The 27,489-nt window shown below is 46.3% G+C and overlaps 1 protein-coding gene across 2 annotated transcripts in view; it reads right to left on the minus strand.

Moving 5' to 3' along the window:
• Positions 1 to 3,008: 3,008 nt before the first annotated feature.
• Positions 3,009 to 27,489, minus strand: part of CARS2 (cysteinyl-tRNA synthetase 2, mitochondrial) — a 38,750-nt gene continuing 14,269 nt past the window's right edge. The window contains exons 8-16 of one of the 2 annotated variants that reach the window (XM_086476772.1): positions 26,780 to 26,913; positions 22,379 to 22,446; positions 19,570 to 19,636; positions 14,177 to 14,315; positions 12,043 to 12,166; positions 11,469 to 11,556; positions 9,947 to 10,059; positions 6,099 to 6,359; positions 3,009 to 3,170 (exon numbers count right to left, since the gene is read on the minus strand). In XM_086476772.1, coding sequence (XP_086332898.1) covers positions 3,096 to 3,170; positions 6,099 to 6,359; positions 9,947 to 10,059; positions 11,469 to 11,556; positions 12,043 to 12,166; positions 14,177 to 14,315; positions 19,570 to 19,636; positions 22,379 to 22,446; positions 26,780 to 26,913 — 1,069 coding nt within the window. In that variant the 3' untranslated portion in view covers positions 3,009 to 3,095. The remainder of the gene's footprint in view (positions 3,171 to 6,098; positions 6,360 to 9,946; positions 10,060 to 11,468; positions 11,557 to 12,042; positions 12,167 to 14,176; positions 14,316 to 19,569; positions 19,637 to 22,378; positions 22,447 to 26,779; positions 26,914 to 27,489) is intronic. The other variant, XM_086476781.1, reaches the window with a different exon arrangement.

A 27,489-nucleotide genomic window follows, 5' to 3' on the forward strand; every position in this document is an offset into this window, starting at 1 on the left:
AAATGTTTTGGCTGAAATAAGCTGTAGTTGCAGATCTGTTATAATATAATAAAACTAAACTGAAAGTATTCCTCTGTTCTTTTTTGATAGTTATTGAGCAATAACTAAAGTGTGAACAGCAAAAAAAAAAAATAATGCACTTGATACTTAGGTAAAATTCTTCCACCAGCTCAACTGAATTTCTTGGATTGCACCGAGGTTGTAATGTTTTCATTCTTAGACCCTCTGTCTAGAATTAGCTATTGCACTTCATTTTTTGCCATGCTAGTATATCAAGAAGCAAAAAGTAAGCCTCTTTGGAAAGGGAATGCATGCGAGTTGCTGTAGGTTTTGAATGTAATTAGTTGCCTTTTCCCATTCCCGGTCCCAGAGGCAGCGTTCATTTCGGCAAGACGTCCCTTCCTGAAACATCTTGGCTTTGGGTTTTTTTTTTTTTTAAAAGGTTCCCCCATCACAGAACAAGGATATGCTGTAGGTGTCTTAGCGTTAAATGGTAATGACTATGCTTACCTGAAAAAAAAAGGGTTTGTATTCCTTAGATGAGCCAAGGCCAGCTGAGCCCTCGGTAGGATGAACTTTTTTGTGAAATTCTCCTTTGGAGAGGTACGAGGCAGCGTAAGAAACTTAGCGATACCCAACTGAACTGGTCAAACTCCCGGCGATCACGGCGGAGCGCAGTGCTTTTAAGACTCAAACGGCCTGCTGAGTTAGTCAGAGCTCTGGGAAGATCAGCAGGGAGGTGCTTTAACCAGCAGGACCGGGGCTTGCAGGAGCAAAAGGCAGGCAGCAGCGCGTACCTGTACCCTCCGAGCGCTGCGCGGGCAGCCGCGCGCTGCCAGGCAGAGGCGGGAGTAGAAAAGGGGGCGGTCGGTGCTCGAGCTGCGAGCGCGGCAGCCGGGCTGAGGGGCTTTTGGTCCGATCCTGAGCAAGGCAGACGGGACTCGTACCCTTAGGGCCGCCCCTGGTCTGGCTCGTTGGCAGGGCAGGTGAGCGTCGGGTGCGAAGGGGAAGGTGTGTGGGATTTTGGCACAGCATCATTTCTTAAATTTTTAGAAATTCAAAGCTTGTAGGGGACGAACCAATATGGAGAGAGGGGCAAGTTCACACCAAGTACATTGAAGCGGGTACTGCCCTTAAACCTGCAGCCTAGCTCCCAGTGTATATACTCATTAAAGCACAGGAACAAGCATATAACATGTCTAGTTGTTGCGACAGGCGTTACATATGCATTGCAGCCACTCTTGCAGTGACCCAGCTCTTCTCGAGCGGAATACAGTGTCACGCATACTAGTCAGGTTGCATTCTCGTACCCTGCAATAGCTGCCCACGGCAAGCACCTGGAATCAGAAAGGCTGCTCCGAGTATTTCCCTTCCTTCAGCCCTTAGAGTTGATATTTCTGGATGCACTGTGACTACTACCTCACCCTGATGCATTTTTTTTGTGTTGGTTTTTTTTTTTTTTTTTCTTTTTAAACCAGTTTTACCTATTTTTAAAATAGGTTTTTAAATGTTTGCTCGTTTTGGTCTATGAGGGTTCACGGACTTTTTAGCTTAGAGCAATGTCTACACGTAAAAGATGGGGTTTTGGTGTTTAATGGAAGCAGTTTTGTAAACTGTCTACACCTTTGGGGAAACTAAGGTACTACTGTTTTTCCTCCTAAAACTGAGAAGCCCAACTCCTATTAAATAAAATCAGAAAGTTAAAACTGATTTTTAAAATGGCTACTGGATTTCCTTTAAAATGAGCTTTTTTTTATTATTATTATTATTATTATTTAGAACACCAGTGGTATTATAATCTAAATGGCATTTGTAGGCGAAGTCAATCAATTAACAGAGCTCAGTACAGATTTCAACCTGCCGTGTTGGTTTTAAATCTACACAGAAGTTGTAACTCTGTTATTCACTAATGTATACAAATTGTTACAATTTTTAAACATTCTGGAAATGTAGCAGTTTCTTTTGGTAGGAAATAAAAACAATAGTAAAATTAACTGCGTGTACTTCCTGTGGTGTGTTCTGACGACATTTCCCACTGAAGCTGAGCTGACCCCTCGTTCCGGTTTCCTGGAGCAATACAGCCACGAGCAAATTCAACATACCACCAGTGTCCAACAACCATCTTGCCCCAGTGCTAATGAAGGCACCTCCCACCCCCACCTTCTCTAGGGGTACCGACAACCAGAAAGGGGGCAGGAAAACAGCTCTGTGTTTCATTCTCAACAATCCAAAAGAACTTTTGAACAGCTCACGTGTGTGAATTGTATTTTCAAATTCCGTTCCTTGTAGATGAACCCACATTCTTGGTTTTGTTTTATTTTTATAAACTGATTTAAAGGCAGCGTGCCTGTAGGTGAGTACCTCAGCCCCTAGAACACAGGTGGCCTCTCTGCATATCCCTGCAGCCACCCATCCAGGGGATTTTTTTCTTTAACACAAACATGGCAAAAGCAGAAAGATAACTGAACCGGTAATGACGAAACAGACCGATTTTATCTTCCCGGTTCTCATTGAGAGATCCTGAGCATGCTGCACTCCCCAAGCTGGGGAAATCTCCATGTATTCTGTGCAAAAGGAAACGGAGAAGACAGCAAACCTTACAGCTAACTGGATACTGGCGCGTTCTGGTTAAAGATTTCACAGGGCCAAGCCAGCAGCGCTGCCCTCAGGAAGTGCTTCGGGGCTGAAAGCATCGCCTCCTCCTGTCTCCAAGGTGAAGGCAGGTGTTTGAACCAGTGCATGTAGAACTTAAGTGTTTTCAGCCCCAAAGACAGGCCTAAGTTCGTGCCTGTCTTCACAATGTTTTAATTCCCAGTGCCAGCTCCACAAAACGCAGCCCTTGGGGCTGGGGCAGCGCCTGCGCCAGGCTCTGCGGAGGGCAGTGTCAGACAGCACAGCTGCTGCCCGCTTGTTCGGGTGCTTCCAGCACCCGCGCTGCACCCACCCCTGCCGGGCCTCCTGGGTGTAGTTACCGGGGAGCAGCGTCAACAGTCTATCCCCGTTAGCCATTCTGTTCCAAAGATTTTATTGGGGAAGTGTTGGTATTTACAGCTGTTGCCAAAGCAGCTGAAGTAAGAAGTCCAAGGGATGAAGGATCAGCTTTTTTTCTCAGTCCGCTGCTCTGCTTGCCATCCTTCCTCCATTTCCCAGGTGGAAACAGCGGCTCTGTCCTGTAAGAAGCAGCAAGCGCGTCAGTCCCAGGAGCCTGGATCACCCAGGTACCACCCGCATGTAGGTCCCTGGAGGCACAGGGTTTTAACCAAGCTTCATACAGCAAAGCTATGAGTCCAGTTGGGTACACGGGAGCGATGCCGTCCGACAGAAACACCATTGTTACCAATAACACTCAAGTTGTAAAAAACAACTAGGACAACTTTTCCCAGTTAAGAAGGAAAAAAAAAACCCCACAATAGAAACATCACCTCATTAGTGGGGGGGTGCTGCAGCCATGAGTGGCCTTTCTCGTAGGAGTAACTTCCATTAAACTCGGGCTATCCCATTTTCATGTTTAATTAGCTCGTGTACATGGAAAACAGCTCTTGTGGCCAACACATGAGAAAATAGTGCCTAACGTATTTGATCTCCTTCTGAACTTTAGGGTGGTAGCCTGTTGCTGTAAATACCTGTAATGCAATACCGTCATATTTTTGAAAGATAATACTACAGTCAAACTGAGCATTTCTGACTCTTATGATGTAGCTGTTTGACTGCAATTGTTGAAAATAAAAAGTTAACCCGAGCACTGAAACGTGACAATGTTACATGAGCTCTGAGTCACGAGAGAGGCTGGAATACAATGTAGAATTTTCATTACATCAAAGTGAAAACTGGTTTTGATGCGTAAATACCTAATCACTACATTTCACTTAGTGGCACAGATTAACTTGCATTTCAAGCGCGCTACAATGACGTAAAAGCACCGGTGGATGTTTTGATCTGTTTGTGACAAGTTCTGTAACTTCAGACAAACAGAACATTGCCTGCATTGAGCAGCATGAGAGGAAACCAGTGCACAGAAATCACAAGCTGAAGGAAAAATTACCCTTTCTACGAAGCCGATTTTTAAAGGGAATTAAGTTACTAGTGTGCTCCAAGTTGCTACTTGCACCCTAGAGCAGCCAACCCCTCCTGCCCAGCCCCAAACTAGGGGCTTCATCTGTTCTGCTGCCTTTCCTCCTGCACATGGACTTGAGGAGTTGCTGGCTGACTGCAGCCGCACGCGACACGAGGAAGAGCGCATTAACAGCTGCGTTACTGCCTGGGTGTTGTGGGGCTCGTGAAAGTTTCACGGAAAGCAGAGGCCAGGTAGGAAAGAAAAATTCAAATTACTCCCTGAAGCACTCACTGGGCAAGCGGGACCCAGCTGCTAGGTGCTGTGTTACCGTGGCGTTTTTGGCAATAGCCAGCCCAGGGCAGCCAGCCAACCCAGCCAAGCAGACTCGTGCTGAGCACGAGGGTGGCAGGAGCCCTGCGTTGGGTACAGCCACCTCTTGTCACACACATGCTCCGGTGAGCCGGCGTGAGGAACTGCAGAGCTGCAGCGCTCGGCTTGCGGGGGCTCTTCTGGGATTTGCAAAGGCAAGACCTGGGCAAGCTTCACAGCACACCTTGATACTTCCACAGTATCAGCAAAAAAAAGCAGGAGTTCAGCTTCGGACACGTGCTGTGCATGCTCTTATGTGCTTCATCTTCAGGAGCAAACTACTCTGGGACAAGCAGGAGATAGATTATGCCCAACTTCAGGTTATTAAAAAAAAATAAATAAATGGAATGGGCTGAATCCTGGCTAAGGCAAATTTCTAGGAGGTTATTAAACATCCATAACCCCCTTTAAAAACAAACCAAAACAAATCTTCAAAAGAGTGGAGGTGGGGCTGTGGCCATTTTGCCAAAATAAATCAAAAGGGAGTCGTCTCCTCCAAGACTTTTGTCTCTGTGCAGTTGTTTGGGTTTGCAAACTTTCCTGACAGATAAGCGGAGCAAGGATTTAGCTATGTACAAACAAGTTAAGGAAGCAGATGCTCCAGCTTCCCACACACAGTCTTCCTTTGCTTTCACAGCTGTAGCTCACCACCACTGCGCTTTGGCCCTCACCCCAGCTGGTATCGGCACGCTCACTTTCATCTGAGACCACGAGACAGCTGGCCACACTTCGCATTTGCTTTTAATAGGTGGGTTGACAAATGACAGCTCTCACGTTCAGCAATTAGAAGAGGATGTATGCTGTCACTCCCTACTGTCATTGTGCTTTATATCCTCCCGTTGGTGAAACGATGCAAGGAGGCTGCGCAAGGCTCAGTTCCTGAGCGAGGGGAAAATGAGCAGCGTGGACTGGAGGGAGGGAGAAAGATGCTGGAGAGAGCGCGGAGGATTATTCTGCACCTAAGGAGCAACACTGACCCAACAAGGGCTGCAGTGAAGGGACTGGAACTGGAAGAAGCGGCACCCGTTAAAGAAGTAACATGGCACCTTGAAACCAGGAGGAGACAGTAAGTCATGGAAGGGATTTCTCTTGAGCAGGAGACACCGTTGGGGTAATGGAAAAGAACAGCGGCATTAGGTATCGGCTGAAAGTAGCAAGCAGGGTGGAGGAATCGGGCAAACTACTCATGGCTCAGGAACAGTTGGGAGAGGAGCTGCTGAAGACAGAAGAGGCTTTCTCGTGGAGACTGAGCATTTTTGGTGGGGAAATGTGGGGAGGGTAGAGGGAAGGTATTATTTTCATAAGCCATCTCAGTTTATTTTCCAGTTCCTCTGCAATCTTTTTAAAGATCGCACACATTACTCATACCTCTCCTTCCGGATTGAACTTGGGCAGCTTAGGGATTTCTGAATATTATGGAATTTTCAGTGGTTAAATACCACACCCTTAGTAACTGCAGAAGTAGCTACAGCTTCCACGGAGACACGAGGCCGAGGGGGAGCAGAAGAGGAGGCTAGCAGTAGCCGGCAAGGGCTTAACTTCCACCTCCTGCTACCGCACTCAAACAGGGAGCGGGGCACAACCCCGAAGCTGCCGAAGGGGCACAAAGGGCAAAAATAAACGCTGTGAGACCATTGGTCATTTTTTAAAGACAAAGAGGGTCACGGTCTTCTACCTTTATGTGGATTCCAAAGGCAGCAAGGTCTCCACGCAGACTGTCACATGCCTCCAGGAGGGTTTTTCTCTCCCGCATTAACTGCTGCCTCTTTTCCTTCTGTTCTTGATTTGGTCCTTCGGCTCCTGTGGCACCCTCCGTCGGCACAGCGTCTGCTGCCTCCGGCAGAGCGAGCGCGTAACAACGGACCTCCGCGCGGAACCTTACGAGCTCATCGATGACGTTAGAGAGCACAGCAGAGTTGTCTCCTCCCAGAGCCACCTAGAAACCAAACAGGCTCCTTTAAAAAAAACACCTGAGACCGATTTAAAAATAGACCCCAACTCCGCAGCATACACTGAGGCCTTGTCACCCCTCTTGGTTGTGCATCTTCCGTTTATTGGTACAATTAGAATGTCACAATCTCACTGATGCTGGACAAGAAGTTACAGTGGAGTCATTCTTGGAAGTAGTTCAGCGTATTCCTGCACAAGAAAGCATCTGTCTTGGAGAAGAGGGCTCTCACGTGACCGTAAGATGCTGCATAACCCAACTGTGGAACTCATCGCCACAGGAAACCTCCGAGATGCCAGAAGCGTGCATAAATTAGAAAGGGAATAGACAAATTAATGGAAGAAAGGCCTGGCAACAGCCACCCGACACAGCAAGGGAAGCCCAGCCGCCAGCTCAAACAGCCCTTCGGCTGCAAACCTCTGCAGAGACAGAGAGCGCATCAGCCCCTTAACTCTGCCTTTGGGCTCCGGACCCTCTTCAGGAAACACAAATCAGGGAAAGTAAGTATTTTGGCTTTAAGCCTCTAGACTACCCTTTCTCCTTGCACCTATACAAAACCTCCCCAAATCCGCAGAACTTTTATCTGAACTGCCTTATCCAAAGTTTCAGCCACCCAAAAAGACCCGACTGAGCGACAGCCATCGCCCACAGTGAGTGTTTTCTGGCTGCTGCCTGGCGCCCGACTCCTTCCCTCAGCTCCAAGCTTCCTTGGCCTCCTCTGGCTTGGCAGAGGTCTCTCTGGGCAACACCACAGGAAGGGAATGGCCTTGCTCCTCCTAGAGGGCCCCGCTCCGACAGCCGCTGGGACGGGAGCTCGGGTGCTAGCAGAGGAGGAAGGCCACTCCTCATCGCTGGCACAGCCACGCTCCCAGTCTTGCTCTCAGCAGCGAAATCGTCCCCGTTTCTCACTAGAAGCAAACTGCTGTGGGGGAGGAAAAGGACAAACCTCCAACAAACAAGAGAACGCCACTGCAGTATTTTAACACTAAAGCACAAGGCGGGGAGCAGACAATGGAGCAGTTAAATGTAAAGCACACCAAGGCCCGGGGGCGAAGTTGCTGACAGCGATGCTCAACTGGGAGCAGAAGAGCAGCTGAGTAATTAAAGCCAGAGGGGACCGTATGTAGTCACTGAACAGCAGGATGGAAATGAAAGGGAGCAGTTTCAGAGGTCACTGAGTGAAGCAAACAAACAAAGAGGAGGAGAAGAAGGAGGAGAGGGGGAAGCTATCAAAGACACAGCGCGAGATGCTCAGTGCTCTCCACAATCATAAAAGGCAGCAAACGCCCCGAACTTTCAAAACATGTAAACATAATAAAGAAGTTTGTGAGACTGAAGAAGGTAATAGATCTAGTTGACAGAAATGCTCCATCGTAACCTGGGGCAGGCAAAAGAGCAGGATAAATGATTAAATACAGAAGGGAGAGGAAAGACAAATGATGAGAGGAGCAAGAGACGCACCTCTACAAACACCACTGCCAAAGTTCAAACCAAGCACCGATTCACGACACAAGGCAAGACCTTGTGTCAAGGAGAGGCAGCTTTAGGAGAGGAACTGATCCAATTTCCCCGTAAAACACTGTGTAGCCTCTGAGGGCTGATCTCTTAACTTCTCCTGCAGTACCGACCAACCCAAAGAGCTCGTAAGAAGTCTTGTACGGAAATTTGGCCCCTGCCTACCCCACAGGTGACCATCTGTTTGCCCCCAGCTGCACCCACAACACAGCACTCCTTGGCAGAGCAGAAGCCCCCACCTTCACTCCGCAGCTCTAAAACAGGCACGATGGTTTCCACCACTTTTCAGACGGATTCATCTTACCCGCCTGTGGCCGGCCGGGCTCCTTCTCTTGCCAATGCAGAGAGGGAGGCTGGCAGGATTGTTTCATACAGCCACCAGACGAAGACGAACCGTCCCTTAGGGGTGTCCCTCTCTCCACCGACCGCCGCAGAAGCGCAGGCAGCTGCAGCAGGCCGTAAGGCTAACCAGCCGAGAGGAACCCCATTTCAAGGGCAAGACAGGCCCGCGGGCTACATGCAAACGTCCACATGAAGAAGGCCCAAATGCCGCTCTCCCCGTAGCCTCTACGCTAAATTGCTAGCAGCCAGGCCAGCTAGCCCTCTGCCAGGCAGCCCACACGCCAGGACACACGGTGGTCAGGGACCGCTCCTGGCAAGCCACGTGCCTGGCACCACCCGGCTAAGGGGCAAGAAAGGTTGGATGCGGAGCTGTTGCGGCTGGTCTCGAGGTCAGAGAACAATCCTGGCATGATTTTATTTACCAGCTTGTGGCAGCCCACTGGCCTTTCTGATGAAGATCTTGATCAATTCATTTACTGGAAGCTGAAAGAGCAGAGGGACAGAGAAGAGCCCGACGTGCTGCTCCTTCCCTCCTGCCTGCCTTGCGCCAGCGTCTTCTGCTGACCCTGCTGCCCCAGAGAAACCAGCAGAGCATACAAAACAGAAAAGCATCCACACACTTGTTTCAGCAAAAACGTCGGTGCAGCAGGCACCCGCACACAGACAGCCCAGAACCTGGAGCAATGACTTTGCCATCCAACTTACAGACAAATGCAAGCGTTTAGTATGCAACTGAAAAACTAGCACGACAAACCACGGGTTATCAGGAGCAACACACAGCCAAATCACATGCAACCACTGTTTTGCAAGAAGTTTTGCGGAAAAATCCAAAAAGAGGCAAAGTGAACAAATGCATTTATTGCTATGCTGCCTGACTTTCAAGGGATGAATAACGTCATTCACATTTTCTTATCCTCTTCTCCCCCTCCCCAAAAGAAATTTTTGCAGAAGAGTTTCTCTAAAGGAAGTTTCCGACTTCTTGGTATTCAGCTCCAGATTCAAGCACGAGAGGAGCAGGGAAGAGCCTGCTTGCCTCCAACACCTTGTGTCATTTTAAATGCTCCCGTTCCACACATCAGGGTATCCCCACCGTATTTATCGCTCTCTTCCCTGTGCAGTACTTTGGTTTGAGCTTTCCTCTCCTTCCCCCCCAACCCCTCCCGGTTCCCACCTTTCCAAGCACTAGAGGATAAGCCAGGTATTTCCAGTGACAGCCCCCCCGCCCCTGCTGCCCTCCCCTCCGCCTACCACAGCTCAAGGCAGAGCAGCCCCTTTCCCCACACCTTGGCTTTCTGCAGAGAAGCTGCACCCCGGCTCCCGCTGCGCAGGGAGGTCACAACCGCAAATACCCGTACGGCGATCAAAGCCAGCCTGGGTGCAGCCATCGGCAAGAAGAGGAGCCAGGGGAAAGCCAGGCACGTAACAGGACCAACTTAAAAGGCCTCCAATGCTAACTTTTTTCTTGTTTCATTCCTCAGACTGTCATTTCCACAGCACAATTCCTGCAGAAGTCACATGGGAGCGCCTCCGAGAAGAAAAAAGCCCACACTTTGTTCCACATGCTCTCCTAAGACATCACGAGAGAAACTGCAAGCGGTGCAGAAAGGTTTACTAAAACCATGAGTAACTTTGTTACGTCTGACGCTTTCAGAAAGCGTTCAAACACAACGCTGGCGCTGCTGCCATACATAAGTACACATAGAAGAGATGTTTCATACCTGTCTTTCTCCAAAGGACATCCCAAGGGCATTAAAAAAGCCTTCTATATAGGAAATAATGCTTCCATACACAACAGAGCTTCTAGGAGACCCAGCATCCTGTTTAAAAAACACTCAAAAAAGATTGTCCAGTCAATACACATTACAGAACTCATCATCCCTCTGTAGCCTAGTCCGCAAGGGAAAACTGTGATTGATTATATGGAACTACCTCCACCAGTAACACCTGCCCAGACAGGAACTTCTACAGAGATATAAAAGCACCTCACAACACAAAGTGAAAAGATGTAAGTAAACTGGGGAGGGGAAGAGCTTATTACCAGCATGCACAGTGAGGAGAAGAGACGTGTGAAGCTGCGACGCATTACATGCGTGCAGTAAGTGAGACTTAGCACTTCTGGGCACGAAAGGACTGTGTGTGTGAAAACAAAATAAATGAGCAAAATCCCAGCTTCAAGGGCACCTATAAAATAAAGGATTAAAAAAAAAAAAACCCAAATCCTCTTTTGAGCATGTTATTGATTTAAACAACATGAAGATTTCTTTGAGATAGCTTATGGCATTTTGTCATGCCCTGGTGGCACCAGCAACCACCAGCAGCAACAATCAAATAGCATTTTTAAGAACACATTTATTTCTTTCTTTCCTCCATATTTATTTCACAAAAAGAAAAAAAAAATAATCAAGATTAAACGATAGACTGAGAAACAATTTAAGGGACTAACCCTTGCCCAGAAAGAGAGTGATGACATACACAACCAAATTAGCAGCTGGTACTGGATTTTATGCAACATCTCCATTAGGGCCCAAGATAAGCCATGACCTAAAATTTGTAAGAGATCTGAACTGGAAGGAGCTGAAGCAGCTGAGGGGAAAGAAAAAGGAATGTGCCAACTGAAGTAAGAACGGCGAGAAGGTCAGAGAGAGGAATGAGTAGTTACGTTTATGTGAATTTACTCACAGCTCTTAAGGAGAAAAAGCTACGTGCACAGGCAGTAAGAGGTAACACTCAGACAGCTGAGCTGCACCCAGAAGAGCTCCACCACCACCACCAGAAATCGGAGTCAGCAGCCCCACAAATACCCCACCCAATTCCCAACAAAACTACTAACGAAAGGAATTCAGGAGAAAATGAGCAATGACCGGCAAAACGAGGCTACTTGTATTTAGGAGTGGTAATGGCGTTACGGATCCCTGCTGCAAACTGGCTCAGGTCAGGGATTCGCTCAGGGAGTCGTTTTGTAAAGACAAGGCTAAGGACAGAATCTAAAGTCAGTGCCAAGACAGGACCAGGAGGAGGCAGGATTTCTAAACCAACAGGCTAATTCTCTCTTAAAATCAGTTATTACTACGTACTCAACACTTCTTTTACAGCACAAACATGGTGGACATTATGATACCAGCAATCAAGGAGCGCAGCAATGAGGCTGAGCTGCTCGCCTTGAGGGAGAAAGGGAGCTGTCGGTAAAAGGAGACCCAGAAGTGCTTTAGACCGTGTTTACTGCTCAGATCTCGTCCTTACTGGACGCCTCCTTTGTGTCAGCATCGAGAGATCTTAACAGGGTCTCAGTTTGCCAAAAGCCATCTGAAGATGGACTCGTGCAGGCAAGCTGAGGCCACAGTTATAACTTGCTGACAGCAGAAGCCACTCAGTCCCCAAAGCTGAGCTCACCACCATGACTGCCCTGTACACCTGGGACTGCCTGCCAGAGTCCCTGCAGCAACCACCACCCCCCATTTCCCAATTTAGGTTGATTTCTGTGCATGGGTATTAAGCAAAGCAGCAGAGTAAGAACATAAAATCAGCACTAAAATTAGCAGCATCCCACAATGGCTTCAGGCCTTTCAAAAACCTTAAGTATAAATAATATAGGGCAGCAGGAAAGAAACATCCTTTGGACACAACGAAGCACAAAACAATAGCTGTACACAATTCCTGCAATACGGTCAGGACAAATGGGCACCATTAAGGTCAACAATTTATGGAGCTTTGTTTCTGCTGGTTTCTTATGTGAACAATAAACTAATCTGTCTGCATTAAACAGTAGGACAGTGGACAGCTGTCATTTTCTGATCTCTGTATCCTAATGGGTTACCTTAGTAACAGCCTTAAGCTGTCTGTTGCCATGGTGAATGAGGTCCATAATTGCTGCAACAGCCCTGGAGGTGTCAAAGTCATCTGCAAACGCAGCCTTCACGGTTACTTTTGTGTTGGCTAGCCTTCAAGAAGAAAAGGTAACGTTTAAGATAAGACAAACAAGATGCCAGCAGTATGCTGAATTCATCAGCTATTCAGCCAGAGGGAGTCACCGAAAGGACACTGTCATTTCCTTCCTAGATGTCCTATGATGGGTGATGCTACACTGATCAGGGAGAACAAATCTTTCAGCTGCGAAGGGAAGAAACTTGACACATGTCAAAAAACAAAGTGCTACATCCGTTCAATAAATACACAGTTAATCACAGGCGCCAACGATGGCAGAGCAAGGCTTGCCTTAATCATTTAAAAACAGATGGAAAATGAGGTTGATATTAAGCACGCTGAAGATTTTGCTAAGTTATTTTTTTTCTTCCAGCAGCCTGTTTTTCACGCTAACTGCACGCTTCTCTTCCAAAGCCGTGTCATGCACATCACTCCAGTGCCTGGCAAGAGAGCTGACTCTGGGTCAGCCAGGAGTCCTGCTGGCAGGATCCAGCTCAGAAGCAGGCGCTGCTTCCTCATTTCCCAGGCGAGCCCCATCGCAGCCCCGGGACTCCCCTCGGCTCGGCCCGGACGAGAAGGTCTGGTGGGACCACTCGCCTCACAGCGCCAAAAGCCAGCGGGCAACCAGCACTCTTCACTGCAGAACCAGTGCCGGCCGCTGCAGCCGCTGTGAACGGGAGGAGGAGGAGGACGACGACGACCGCTGCCGGCACGAGCTCCTACACAGCCAGATGAACCAGACCTCGACAGCACGCACCCAAGGATGCTGTTTCATGGCAAGGCTCGGGGAGCAGGGTTACCTGGGGAATCTCAAGTTATCCTAGTGCCTCTAGGGCATTCCTGAACTGTTCTGCCTGAGTGGCTCTGCCTGGAATGGCTGCCTCCCCTCAGCTATCAGATGGCTGCTGCCCCAACTCATTCCTCCCTGCAAGCTTCCCTTGCTCTTCTGAATATCTATCACTTTCCTAATTAAGAGCTCTGTTTCATTTTGGTTGTTTTCACATCTACTGATATGCAAGTTGTGCCCTCCCACATGTCCCCCACTGACAATCCATTTCAATTTCGCCACGTGCCCCCGTCTCTCAGCCTTATCTCTCACCAACAGGTCTTCCTGCAGCCTCCTGCTAAAGGACTTGCTTTTGCCAAATACCATGACTAGTTAATTCAACTCCCCTTCCCTGTAACACGTTCTGGTGCCCCTCCTTGCAAGCCTTAGTTGTTGCAGCCGTAAGCTCAAGCTCCCCGACAGTGAGACAGCGAGGTGCTCGCTTCACAAGAAAGCCGTCTCTACTTCTACAGCACAGGCTGTTTCCCCTCTGACCCTACACCCCAGAGCTGCCTGCACATACGTTGCTTCAGGGTGCTCAATGCCCCTCCTACCCCGACTCTGGCGCACTGTGCTCGTCTTCTCAGCTTTACACCCAACACGTCTCTCTCCTGGAAGATCAGCTGGTTTTCCTAAGGCACTCCAAAGAAGATTCTCCTCATCACCGTCAGGGTCATAACAACCGTAACTTCTTCTTTCCCTGTGGCATCTCTGCCCCAGCCAGTTTCTTAGTAACCCCTCCTCTCCTCTGCTGCACACCACAGTGCCAGCCAGCTTGACTACGAGCTCACATGCCCAAGGCATATTACTTTCCAGTCATCCTCTTTCTTCTTCAGTCACTAATGCACAGTTCTACTTACAAACCGGGTAGCCTCACAACTTCAGTCACAGCTTTGCCTTCTACATCACGCAAGAGGGGCAAAGATGAGGGGTGTCAGGACAGGCACCTAGCTAAATAACACGGATTTTAAGAGTACAATGAACTAAGTGTAGCAGATTATGATGAAAAGCAGCTGGCTAGAAAAAGAAAAAAAAAAAGCTGCCCTTGGTGAGGGCTGGCAGGGAAGACTGCTTCTCAGTCCTTCTTCTTGTCCTGCTTCTTAAATAGAACCAAGAACACTATGCCGTTCAGCCCTCTGAGCCTGCCAGCAAACTACTGCTCACATAATCATGATCTTTAAGATACAGGAGGTGCCCTTACCTTTCCCACAGTATGTCTTCTCTAACAGGCTCGCATACCAGCTGTCCTTTTATATATGCATTTGCATCTCTAATAAACAAGGAGATCGCCTGAAGAAGGTGCTTTGCATCATCCATGCTCTCATCGCTAAATTCTACTGCTAAGAAAAAGAAAAATAAAATTATTCAGGCATTACCATAGAGAAGATTTTGTCTGTCATACACAGGAATAATATTCTGAGACAAAGTCATTCCAGGAAAAGTTTGTTATTATTTGTCATAGCAAACATTTCTTACAATTAATTGCACATTTAATTAAAAACTCCATTCTTCATGCACACTAGGTGAATTAAATCAATATAAAAGACAATCATTACATATGACAAAGCATAACCTACTGGAAGGGTATCAGTCCAATTTAAAAAGTCTAGAAGCTGACTGAAGCAATAGCTACTTGCCTTTGAAATTTTTTTTTTTTTTTCATTATTGAACCTCTCTGTGAGGTTACTACTCCAAAGCATTTGGAATGGATATACTTCTAAGCATCCCTCTAGATTTAAGTTGGCAAGACATACCTTTGATCTCATCCCTAATTTTGTTCCCATTTTAATTTAGGTAGACACAGTCTGTATTTGGAGACCTCCAAAGAGGCCTAACCTCACCACTGACCCTCTGAGGAATACAGGCACTTAAAGGGTTGTTTCACCAGCATTTAAAATCTAGATGAACCTAAAATTCTGCAGTCTAGAGTCTGCACTAGATACACAATTCCCTCACAAAATCAAAGCTAAACTGACTATATCAATTTTCAAAGGTGACTATTAGAGAAAATACAAATTGCTTAAACTTGTAAGGGCAGGTCTGGGATGGGCGGCATCGCACCCAACTCGCACACTTACATCTAAGCCTCTTATAGTCGCTGGGAAGAAAGATAAAACCTGAAGGTAAGTGATTCACTGCATCCTAAGCAGAGCTCCGCTTTGTGATAAGATCTGCTATACCCTAACCCGACAGTGCTTCTCTTCCACCAACTGTAAAGATCACAAAATCACAGAATGGTTTGGGTTGGAAGGGACCTCAAAGACCATCTAGTTCCAGTCCCCCTGCCATGGGCAGGGACACCTTCCACCAGACCAGGTTGCTCAAAGCCCCATCCAGCCTGGCCTTGAGCACTGCCAGGGAGGGGGCAGCCACAGCTGCTCTGGGCAACCTGTGCCAGTGTTTCAAAGATAACACTAGCTCCCCCACGTACATGGAATCCGTGCACACGGACACCACCACTGCATTCAGCGGGACTCTAGCTGCAATTGTGTTTCGGGAACTATCGGCGTCCACTTCTGCTGGCTTAGGGTTCAGCAGGCTCTAATGCCTTGCCTACGCCCTCAGAAGCACAGGTGCTGGACTGGTCCCCTGTCACTGTTACTGCAAGGTGCCATCAGTAAAAGGAAATTTTTTTATTTGCACAGTAATGGGCAATTTTCTATAGAAGAGCACTCGGACCCCACACAAGACAGCTCATCTGACTTCGGTGACTTAGTGTCCACCAAGGACGGGCCTAAGTTTAAACGCATTCCTTCCCACAGTATCACACCGGAGTCAACTACTTGAATCAAAGTGCCGTTTGTAGCCAGTGCAGTATTGCTTCGTCATTTTATGCCTGACCTCTGCACTAAGGTACATCCAACGCACAGCTCGCAGCGTATTCCTAATCTCATCAGCACTGAGCATCACCTGTAGTTTCCACAGCAATCTCACCTCTGGTCCTGCACACATTACAGCCGGCTGCTTTGTGCAATTGCAAAAATAAAACCCAAACCCAACGCAGCCCAGGTGCAGACTCTTTAGAGCAGACAGTCTGAGCAAGGGGACAGATCTAAGAGAGCAGAAGCAGCCAGATGCAAGACCTGATCTCGGTTCCATTAGCCTAAATCCCAAAGAAGCCTAACTGTTTAAACAGACTTTCAGTAGGATTTGCCCCAGTATAACTAAGGCATAAGTCTGGACCTGTATTTATCAGATTTTCCACTTGTGTGTAATTAAAAATCTGCATCACTGCCTCATTAACACACGTTTTTAAATTAAGCTTTCCTCAGCTTTTAAAAAGACCGACGTACAGACTTTCAGAAAACAGTGAGATATTGAAAGAGATCATTTACATCCACTAAGATTACTCAAATGATTACCCTGGTTACAGGAACTCCATGAGAATACTTGATGAAAGTTTATCCTGATGAAGGCTGCTTGGATTAAAGCCATTCTTCTTTCCTGATTCACAGCATTCTCCACAACCGCCGCCTGCAGGCACTGCAAACCCACAGCGCAGCACAGGCGAGCCCAGCTCTATAAACCTTGACTGTACTCCCTACGCCTTTCCTCCTTTGCCACTGAGGGCATCATCGCTACATCATCAAATTACAAAACATACGTTTATTAGCACCAATAAGTAATTAAAGACCAGACGGACCAAAATGTCACAGTTCACTCAGGTTCACAAAATCACTGGAGCGGCTCTGGTGACCAAGAGTGTTTCGGGGACAGAATAGCGCTGCCTGCAGCAGGCTCACAGCCCCTCCGCCTAATTGCATACAGCAAAGCCACTGCTGGTCACATGCAAGAGGGAAAGCAGTGCCTCACCACGGGGTCCCACAGGGCTTCAGAGACAGTACCCCCCCTTTTAAGCCACACCTAGAAGCGGCCTAGCAGGCATGTTGGTGGTGGGACACCATGCTGCTGCCGGTGGTGGTGGGACACCATGCTGCTGCCTGGGGCACCTGGGAAAGACCTTCTCCCAACAGCCTCAAGTGGGCCAAAAGGTGGTGATGCAGGCCAAGAAGGGGACAGCCAGAGGCACCAGCCAAAGCAGAAGGCTCAGATCACCACCTCCGCCCCCAGAGTCCAGCTTAACCCCGAGCAGCTCCACCTCAGCAGCCTGAGCAGGCAGAGAGGGCAATGGAGCAGAGGGAGCCCCTGCAGAGACACGCTATGGAAGGGTGATGTCCTGCATCAAAGCCTCTTCCCACTGACTCTTCTCCTCTTCCCCACAAGCAAGGCTTCCAGCTTTATCCACCCTGCAACAACGACCGCCGTGGGAGGGGGGGCCCCCACTCCCACAAAACACGTGCACCTCCCCACGCAGCTCCAGCCCTTGCCCCTCTGTGGCTGGGGCAGTTTCGAGTCGAGTTTGTCAGCACACACGCAGGCAGTGGGTAGCCCACACCACAAAAAAGGCCCATTCCGAGCCCAAGATCCGCATAAACCACAGCACCAAGCACAAGCCGTTCCCAACTGTCAGGTGCTGCCCTGTTCCACACGCCTATGAAGATCTTCTGGGGGCTCGATCCAACGAGCACAGTAACATCATCCGACCTCCCCAAACCTGGATTTCAGCGAGTACAAAAGGCTCCCCTTCACAGACAGGGACAGCAGGAACCATCGCCAACAGGATTAGGCTACAAAAACGTTTTTAGGAACAAACAGAAGGTGCTCGGGATCTCACTTCTAGTGAAATACTTAGGAAGCAGGCAGCAAGATGAGCGAGAAGGAGCACAGTAAATTTATCTTTAGATCAAAGTGAATCAAAAGTGGGGACACAAACCGACAGGCTGCATACTAAGTACCTGGCTCAGTGGGGACCGACTCTGCCTCTACCAGACAGCAAAAAACCACACCCTACCTCAGAAGGTGGAGGTGGCAAGCGCAGCAGACCTTCGAGCAATAACCTCATCTGCCGACTGACTTACTGGCACTACACTGACAACACCACCATATCCTTTCATCAAAGCCACCTATATTTGCACAGGTAGCCTCCTGTTTTTAACACAGGAAGATGTTTAATCTAGAAGTTCTGCAAAAAAAGGATCACATCCTTCTCGCAGAGGTTTGAAAGCTGGCAGCCCTCTGCTGCACGGCTCCAGTGCAATTCCTTGCCCTGAGGCAAGCTTAGAAATTACCAGCCATTCGGCTTTTGTTTACAGGACAAACATATATATGATCGCTGTTGTAGGTGCTAGCCTTTTTTCTTCTTTTGTTTCAAATACACATTTGTTCAAGACTCCCAAGTGCCCTCAGCTGCAGCCAGGGAGCCGTTTATGTGGGCACAATGTATTTCATCTCCTGACAAGAGACCCAGAGGAAACAGGCAGGTGTGCCACCGTCCTGCAGCATCACCCCAAAACAGCCAGGCGTGTCACCTCACCCCATGGTGGCAGCACTCCCTGCTCCAAACAGGGGCTTGTTCTGCAGCAAACCCCCCCACCTGGATCAGCTCCTCCCTTCCTACCACGGTGGAGGCTGTCAGTTAATAACCAGCAGTCTCTCTACTATCCCATGCTTCAAAATATTTCAGGGGTACACGGCATTCCTAATGCCTTCAGCTGCCTTAGGAAAGAGAGGCTCCACCAGGAAGATCAGATGGGTGGCTCCTGCAAGCAGCTAGAGGTATTAACAAGCAAAGAGACTTCTCAGTCCAATGACAGCACATCTATAAAGGCTTGCAGCGCAAGCTGATGGACACCAGCAAAGCCACAGAGCCTTAACCAGGCCAGATCTCCCGGTCACACCACTGGAGGTGCTTTATCTGAGGCAGCTAGAGGCCCACTGAAACAACGCAGCAGGTGTTGCCCCGTGCTCTGCCATGCCCTCACTATGCCAGGATGGCCAACAAGCCAGATGACCCAGCAGTGATTAGGGAACCACCATCTGCTTTTGGCAAGCCCCAATAAACTGGTAAAAACACTATCCATATGAAAACCTCTTCCAGTTCAAAGTAACAGCCACCTGCTGGAAACGCCACGGTGTAGACAGGGGAGCTGAGAAAATCTCCCACACCTCTCCCCACCAGCAGTGTCTGCCAGGCTAAGACGATCATTAGGCTATCAACTGCTGGTGTAAGTGAGCTGCACTGCACCACAGAACTGCCTGAACACTCAGTAACTCCACAGGACAAAATACGATGACACAGCAGGGAGATACAAAAGTTATTAGCAAGCCCTTGTCACAGCCTACGGGAATAGAAGGCAAAGCTCTACCTAGATATGTCTCCAAAAACAGCTGATCGTGACTGAAATACAAGTGACTGCAACAGATGCAAATCAGAGATGAAGGTAATTCATTAGTTGAAAGTGCAATTAACTGAGAGCCACAATTAACTGCAGCTCAGGAAGGTATCTAGACGAATGGTTACATACTGTGCTCAGTAAAGATGCTTTTCTAAGTGCAAGCCAAAGAGCAGCCCAGCAGAGCGCCACCAACCTTTCCACCCACCGGAGGGGAACCACAAGGCACCGCAGGGAGAACCCGCTCCACCACCGCCCTGCTGCATCGCCGGCTTGGGAAGCGCGTGTGGAAAGCCATGCATAGCTCAACAAATAAGGGTGGGGTGTTTGGGTGTTGGTTTTTCTTTTTCTTTCCCCTTACCTGAGCTGTATCTGCTGCGCAAACAAAACATCCTGAATTGATCCGACGAAAACTTCTTCAGGAAATCCTAAACTCCACCCACAAAATATACAGCTTTAGCATTATATCAAACAATTTCTTCAGGAGTTATTCCTTCCCCTTACACTAGTTTCACACCATATTTCAGACAAACTAACATGGCAAATAACCCGTCTTTGCAGTTTAAGATGGGCATAAATCTTTAAAGTATAACACTAGTTTAAAGTCTAAACTAAATAAAAATCTAATTCCATAAGATAGATGGTGCATACATATATACAAGATACAAATATACACACAATGTTATATATAAGAGAGTGAGAAGTACTTTGTAATTATGATCAAACGTACACTGTACAAAGATCTTTGCAAAAAACCAAACTGAAATTATCAGACTAAGACTGGGATACAATCTTGCAGGAAAGGATACCTCTGAGTTTTGCAAACTTTACGAAAAAAAAAAATATTTCTTGAAAAAGAAAATAAGTGTACTTTTTCTACAGGACTAGAACATGAAAGAAAACAGGAAGTGAACAAAAATAACTTTAAAAAAGTATTCCTAGAATTTATCTGTGTTAATTACAAAACCTCATTAATTTCATCCTAGTATTTAACTAGCTTTACAAATAATTTACTATAGTAAACAGTAAATTATTACCATTACTACTAGTGTAATTAGTTTATACTAACAGTACAAAGAACTATCTAAATGCTTGGAAGGCACACTGATAACACATTCAGTCGATTCCAACTCTGCTCTCAGCAAGGCTGGACACCATGGCAGATTGACTGTAAACACTGCATTCCTGCCTTTTTTTTTTTTTAATCTGCAAATTGCTAATGGTAAGCTTGTAACACTGAAGTGCCACTGAAACAGAAAATCATAAGAAGTCAGTACAAGTGAGAAAATACGGAAAACGTCATTTGCTTAAAGACGCACATTTTGAAATGTAGCTTCTGCTACCAGACTACACCAACCTGAACACTGACAGCAGCAAAGCATCGGCTAAGTGGCATCTGTCATGTGAAAACAGAAATAATTGAGGCCATCAGGGCAAGCTAAATCAAGAAATAGACAGTGATACTGCTTGTTCTGGTGAGTGGTTTTGGTTCTGTTTGGTTGGTTTTCTTTGGGGGTTTTGTTTGTTTGTTTTTTAAATAAACTGTGTAACCGAGTTCAACCAACGTGACCAGAAGCTTTACGCTAACATAGAGAGGCAGAACAATACGAGTAAAGTATGGAAATAAATTCCAGTTTGGAAAAGGACCATCCAAGCTGGGAAAACCAATTCTGCACTTCGTTAAAAACAGAACACAGAGAAAGCATCACTGCTCTTTCAAAGCAGGTTGCTTGTCCGAGTGTTATTGCAATGTGCTTGATTTTGGGGTCCAAAATAATAGCTATTTTTAAAAAATGAAGAGAAAAAAAAAGTCTGAGAAGGGGACACAGGGGAAGGAAAACAGGGCAGCTGGACGTGGGGCGGCCATGCCCAGGTGACAGCCTGGAAGGCAGATGGCTGCTGGCAGGACCAAGGGAATGCCACAGGACCTGTCCTGGACAGGCCTCCCCTCTTTCGCAGCAGGCACAAAAACCTCCACGTAGGACTTAACTTTCAAGATGCAAGAAGGCCGTACGGGAAGAAGTTTGTTTCACTGGACTGAAAATCTCTTACAGGGAAGGATTAATACTCATTAGCCATGTCTAAGGGCAGAAATTAGAGATGGAGACCCGCAAGGGAAGATTAGACAGGCCTGAAGTTTTTGTTTTCTCCATGCAAAGAAGTCCCACCACAGATGTGGAGGGGAACGTTTTCACACGTTACTTTTAACCGCATGCATTGCATTCACGGTCATTTCTCCACCCTGCCCACAGCACCGGCTGAGACTCAGGGAATTTCTGTGAAAGTTGTGAGCCATGGGTATTTTTCCTGAGGGAGACAGGGCTTAACTGTACCCAGACAGCATCAGGAGAATTAAGAATAAAGCAGCTCATACTGAACTCCCTTTTAAAGCGATTTTAATTAAGTCTTCCGAGAGCGGAAAAGGGAACATATGTGCTGAAACAGCTTCTCAAGCTTCGTCTAAAGGAAGGAAATTACCCACTTCTAGCAATAGGTGTCAGCCATCCCAGGAGCCACCCTAGAGCCAAGCACAGCTGTAGCACACACACCTGGCAGAGAAATCCTGCTCTGGGCTACCCCAAAAACTCTGGGACACAGTAAAACAGGACATATCCACGTGGCTTGAGGGTACCGCAAGACAAAGCTCTTTGTGCATCAGCAAGGTCACGGTATAAAAATAAAGAAGAATATGAGAGACAGCTGGCATAGTGCAGTCGCAGGACACCTAATAGCTTCCTGACAAAATGCTGACACTATGGTCCCATTTCACCTAAAACAGAACAGAGAAAAACACCTCTTCTTTTCTAAGTCCCAAAGGCATACGCGCTATTAAGAGCAGACAGAGAACCCATTGCTATAGAACAGAAAAGACCCCTGAGATCATCGAGCCCAACCACAAATCTGTAATGCAGAAGTCTCATATTGGGCACAAACACTGCTCCTACAAACGCTCTCAGCTCAGCGAGATCCACGTTAGAAGTAAACCCCAAGTCCGAGAGAGTTTCCTACACCCAGATCTGCAATAACAGGTACACCAGCACTGAAGAAACACTGCTTCGGGTCTTTCGCTGCAGTGTAAGCACACACTCCAAAGTTTTCTCAAAAGACGGCTGTGATTAGTATTCACATATTACAAACATAGATTACTTCGATTCACAGAAATAGATTACCTTAATTGTTATGTAATTTTTTAATGACTTCGACATTTTGTCTTTATTTCCTTTAACATGCAGATGCCCTAGAACAAAAAAAAAAAAAAGAATTAATCGGGATAAACGATCGTGCTTCTGAATGGGGAGTGAATGAGAAAGACTGCACTGAGACACTGGAAACGCTGGAAGCAGCATATGCTGCGATGGACATGCACCATTTCAATGCAACATGTAACCTTTTTCAATAGCTTTGTTTAGAATCCTGCACACCTTCCCATCCTCAACTTTTTCTGGGTCAATTTTAAAACATTGGAGAAAATAATGTTTTTTTTAAAAAACAAACAAACAAAAAACCCCACAAAACAACAAACCAAACCAAACACCACCATGAGCAGAGACATTAATAAGGAAAAAACAAAGTCTCCCTGCTCAGAATTGCTAATAAACTGATCAAAACAAGCAAGGAAGTATTTTTTGGTCTTCACAGAAAAGTACCTTACCTATTACTCTTGACTTTTCAGAAATATTTTAAGATCATTAAAGATCTTCCAGTGATCTTACATTGCAATATTCTTGAAACTCAAACAATTTTCTGTACTTATTACTTGCTGGTGGCTGTTACGCTAATTTTTTTTTAATCCAAAACACCTTATGTATAAAATGAATTTTCTGCACATTCCCTATTTCTCCAGACTGGGGAGACTGAGGAAAAAAAGACGGAAAAGGGAGGGATGTAACTACAATGTCTATTTCGAATTGGCTTATTTTAAAATGCAATCTCTAAGCATTGCTAGAGCTTTCAATAGCTGCACAGATCATTGGTTTGCAGGGCTGTGGTACGGGAAAAAGGCAGTAACGATCTCCATCGCATTTAGGAGAGTGTGTAGAGCTCAGAGCTTTCAATCCTGAAGCTGTCGAAGCAAGACAGGAGATGGGCAACCTCAGGCTGCACGCTCCCAGGCCTTGGCTGTGCTAGCAACGGCACTGCTGCTGATGGAAAACACAATTATTCACAGCATCAGAGAGGTGCTGAACACGTAGCCAATAAAAGACTACTCAGCATCGTTTCAGAAATGTTGTTAAATGCCTTAATGGGTTTTTCCTAATAAAAAGGTAACACTGTAAGGTGCCCAGCACCCACAAGTAACATACAATTTTCAGGCACTTTGTGACCTGCAGAATCCAGCACTTAATCGTACTTAGAGGCAGATTTTTAAGTACACACTTTTCTTACTCTTTAATACGACATCAGCTTTCTGTATTCTTTCAGATTTGGCAGTCCATCATTACCAATGCCTCAGAGTGCTCTGCAAGGACAACATATGATCACGCTTCTGCTTTTACAGATGGTAGCAGAGGTGGCGTCTCTTGCTCAGAAGCCCATGCAGTTATCTGAATTTTGTGCTGTTCTCCACACAGCGCTGCTTTTGCAGCCTTGCCTGGAACCCCCTTTCTTCCACAAGGGGATGAAATCCCCATCGCACTCGTCTGAATACAAAGCATCATGCTCAGGCCTGGTAAAGAGACATGAAAAGCACCTGGTTTCACTTCTTAGCTATTTCTGACAATGATCGAAAGCAGTGGGGATTCACCGTAAGGAGGCTACTTCGAGTCCTTCCTCAACTACCTGGAAATTTAAGTTTGCACAACACACTATTGAGAGTAGAAAATAATCAAGAGATCTATGGATACAGAACCAGCAACAGCAGAAATCTAGGATCAACCCAAAAATCTTATTTTCATCGTATTTGTCTTGACTGCTAGCAGGTGAGGCCATTTTCACTGCTGCGTGGTTAAACTCGGGGCGCTCAGTAAGAACAGTCAGGCTGTCAGAGCCACCGGACACCTGCAGCTCTTGCAACTCAAGTAAAACCGACAGACAAACTTCTCCTGGGAGAAGGGGAAGAGCCTGGGTATGATTATTTTTTAATTTTGCAAAGGTGCCTGAATACTGACTTACTTAACTTTAGGCAGCCAAGCTTAAAACAGTTTGATTGTGTTTTCCTAATAAGGTACAGGTAACACCCGAATTTCTAAGTGCTGAAACTCATTATTTGAATGATTTCACTAAAGAATCACAAAACACAAGGATTTTCATAACTTTGGCTTGGCGCTCTTCCCAGAGCACAAGTAGTCTAAAAATAAAGTCCTTATAAGAAGACTGATCCCCAGTGCAGGGATTTTCTTCCTCTAATGGGGATTGCTCCTCCAATTATAAGCCTGCTAAAATTCTGAAGTCTGTTACCAGAATAAATTGTTTCTGAAGCTGATTAATTTGCCCTAAATAATTCACACTATCATCCTCCAGCAAAATTTTTTGACTTAATGAATGTAATCTGTCAGCTCCTACAGAACCTCAGTGTACAAATTGCCCTTGGAATTAAGTCCTTTTTTTCCCCCCTCTGTTTTTTTTTCTTAAGAAAATTTGACTCCTCTTTATTTAGTTACTTTCAAAGAGTATTTTACCTATAGTTTCAATTCCAAGCTTGAAAAGTCAGATTCACTGGTTTGCAACAGAAGACTACACCTGGCAGTAACCAGTGCATCTCTGTGGAAGCACAGAGAATTCCCCAGCACTTCAGGAGCAAAGCACACCCTGGAGGATGCATCAGCCTCTGGACAATTGCTATTGATTTATAGCAGGCTCTACACTGGGAACTGAAACTAGAATTCAATATTCATCCCACACAGTACAAATATATATAAAAAAGAAAGCTCAAGTAATTCCCAGAGTGTACCACAGGCTTAACTCTGCAGCTCTTATACTCAAAGAAGCAGCTCAAAGATTTCATCAAGACAACTTGCGCAAAGCACGGTTCAGCAGAAATAGAGGCTGCAGACCTGAACCTGACTTCCTGTTGACCATCCAGAACCACCATGACTGCAACAGGAAGAACAAATTTCAAGGTTTCCATCTACAGGAACCGTGCTGGTACCATCAGACAGCAATGCAGTTCAAAGCACTGTACAGCACAAACTTCACTGGAGCACTGCTGTGCAAAGGCAGCAAGGAGCAGTTCTACCTAATGCCAGGCAGTATCGTATGCTGAAGACCAAACGAGCAAGAGATGCTTTGGTACCGTTTAGTCAGGTATAGCCAGTGAGGGCACTTCTAGGGGAAGAAACGAGGTCTATGACATCTATGAACTACACCAATACCAAGTCACTCACACTCCACAGGAAAGCAAAGAGACACTGAAGTTGGTTGGAGCACTAGAGAGGGTTAAGGGACAACAGCGACAAGACTCAATGTCTCCACTTTTCTATAGAGCCAAGGGGTGAGTGACTTGGTCTTTATGTAGCCCATAGATGTCACAAACTTCCTTGTCTCTACCCACCAGCAACCTCATTGGCCATGCCTGACCAGAATAGACCAAAGCATCTGACTCGCTCGGTCTTTAGCATGAATCTTGTTTCTCTTACCTGTCACTAGGCATAATGCTACTGGTAATAAAAAAGGCTTCCCAGGAGAATTTAAACAGTTATAGGTAGGTGAATTGCGCACAAAGAACATCCAGTGGTTGGTTGCTGCAGCCAAGCGTCTGCCTGCAAGGCTTCTCCCACATTCCAAACCATACAAAACATCTCAGCTCAGACATTTCTCTGCAGGATCACAACTTTGTGAGCTTTGCTGGTTCATCGGTTCCTGTATCTTAGCATCCTCCTCCAGTCTTACTTTCCAGTCATACAGATGTCTTCTCTTATCATGATTAAAAGCCTTTCACCATATTTACAGACACAGGCTGCTTGGTCCTGCATACTACTGAAAGCATTTTTTTTAAGCCCACAAGCAACTGGTGGTGAGAGACACTGGAGAACAAGACTGGTTTATTCTATTCTCAAAAACATTACAATCAGCTATGTGCCCACCTGCCACCTCCACTCCCTGCCTTCAGATACTGTGGGTTCTGGTTCTAAGACAGCAGAAATTTCTGGTTTTAGGAGGACTACATAAACACATATGGAAAAGATCAACTATTTTCACCCTCTTCCTGCAGGACCGTTACAAAACAGTCCTGTCAGACCATTACAGCGAAAATACGATTGAAAAAAAGTCTATCACAAAGGCTACCCCCAAATTTTGAGGAAACTCAAGTGAAAGGGAATGCAATTCTACAGGAAAAACTTCTTTCCGCATTTTTAGTTAGAAGTAAACACTGTACATGGGTCACACACATACTGTTATTATCTGGAGATTTCCCCAGATGAATTTCAGGAATATTTCACTGTAACTGCTTTATTAAAGACATTCATTCTACAGTTTCAAGGTTCGCTCTCATTTACGTTTCTTCACTTAATGAGGACAGGAACTTAGTCACTGTAGTAGACCATCTGTTTTCATACCAGACAAATGCCAAACCTAAAAACCCAAACCATCACATTCATACAGGCCTCTCAGGTGATTAGTATTTTACTTACCAGAATGCAAAAAGTAATTCCCCCATTGCTCACACTGATGATACACCTCGCACTGTGCGATTTCATTTTCGTGATGAGGAAACGCAAGATCTATTCCACCAGTATGGATGTCCAGCTGCTTTCCAAACACTGCACTGTAACAATATTTTCCTGATCAATATGCAGAACACTACAAAAGCTTTTCACAAAAAAAGAAATACAGAAAAGAATAAGATGCAACAACATAAACGTAAGCGTACAATTGAATGAATGCAGTTTTAAAACAAGACTTTACACAGATCTTGGATACCAAAATTGCAGCAGAACTTGTATGGACAGGATCCATATCTGCCTACAATTAATTCTCCTTAGTAGAAGCAATGATTTTTTTCTTAAAGAATGGCAAGCAGGACATCTCCTTTCTTTGTTCTGCTACAGTTTCAGCATCAGACAGCTGCCTTCATCTGCAAACCCAACAAGTTTGAAGCGATGAACACTTCTGCAAATTTGGTATTGTAAATTTGGTATTGCTATTCTTCATCTTGCACCATTTCTGTAAGAATTCAGGCAATCCTGTACACAGTCATGATAGTCCTATATTGTTATAATGTCAAAAGAAAGCATCAGTGCCTCTGATCTCCCAAGGCCATTCTTCTCATCCCAGCAGCACTGCTGCCTCAGTGCAGGTCACCCAGGGGCTTACACGGCACAGGCCCCTCTGCAAGTACTGG

This window comes from Leptosomus discolor, chromosome 1, assembly GCF_034619465.1.
Source record: "Leptosomus discolor isolate bLepDis1 chromosome 1, bLepDis1.hap2, whole genome shotgun sequence".
Classification (NCBI taxonomy): Eukaryota; Metazoa; Chordata; class Aves; order Leptosomiformes; family Leptosomidae; genus Leptosomus; species Leptosomus discolor.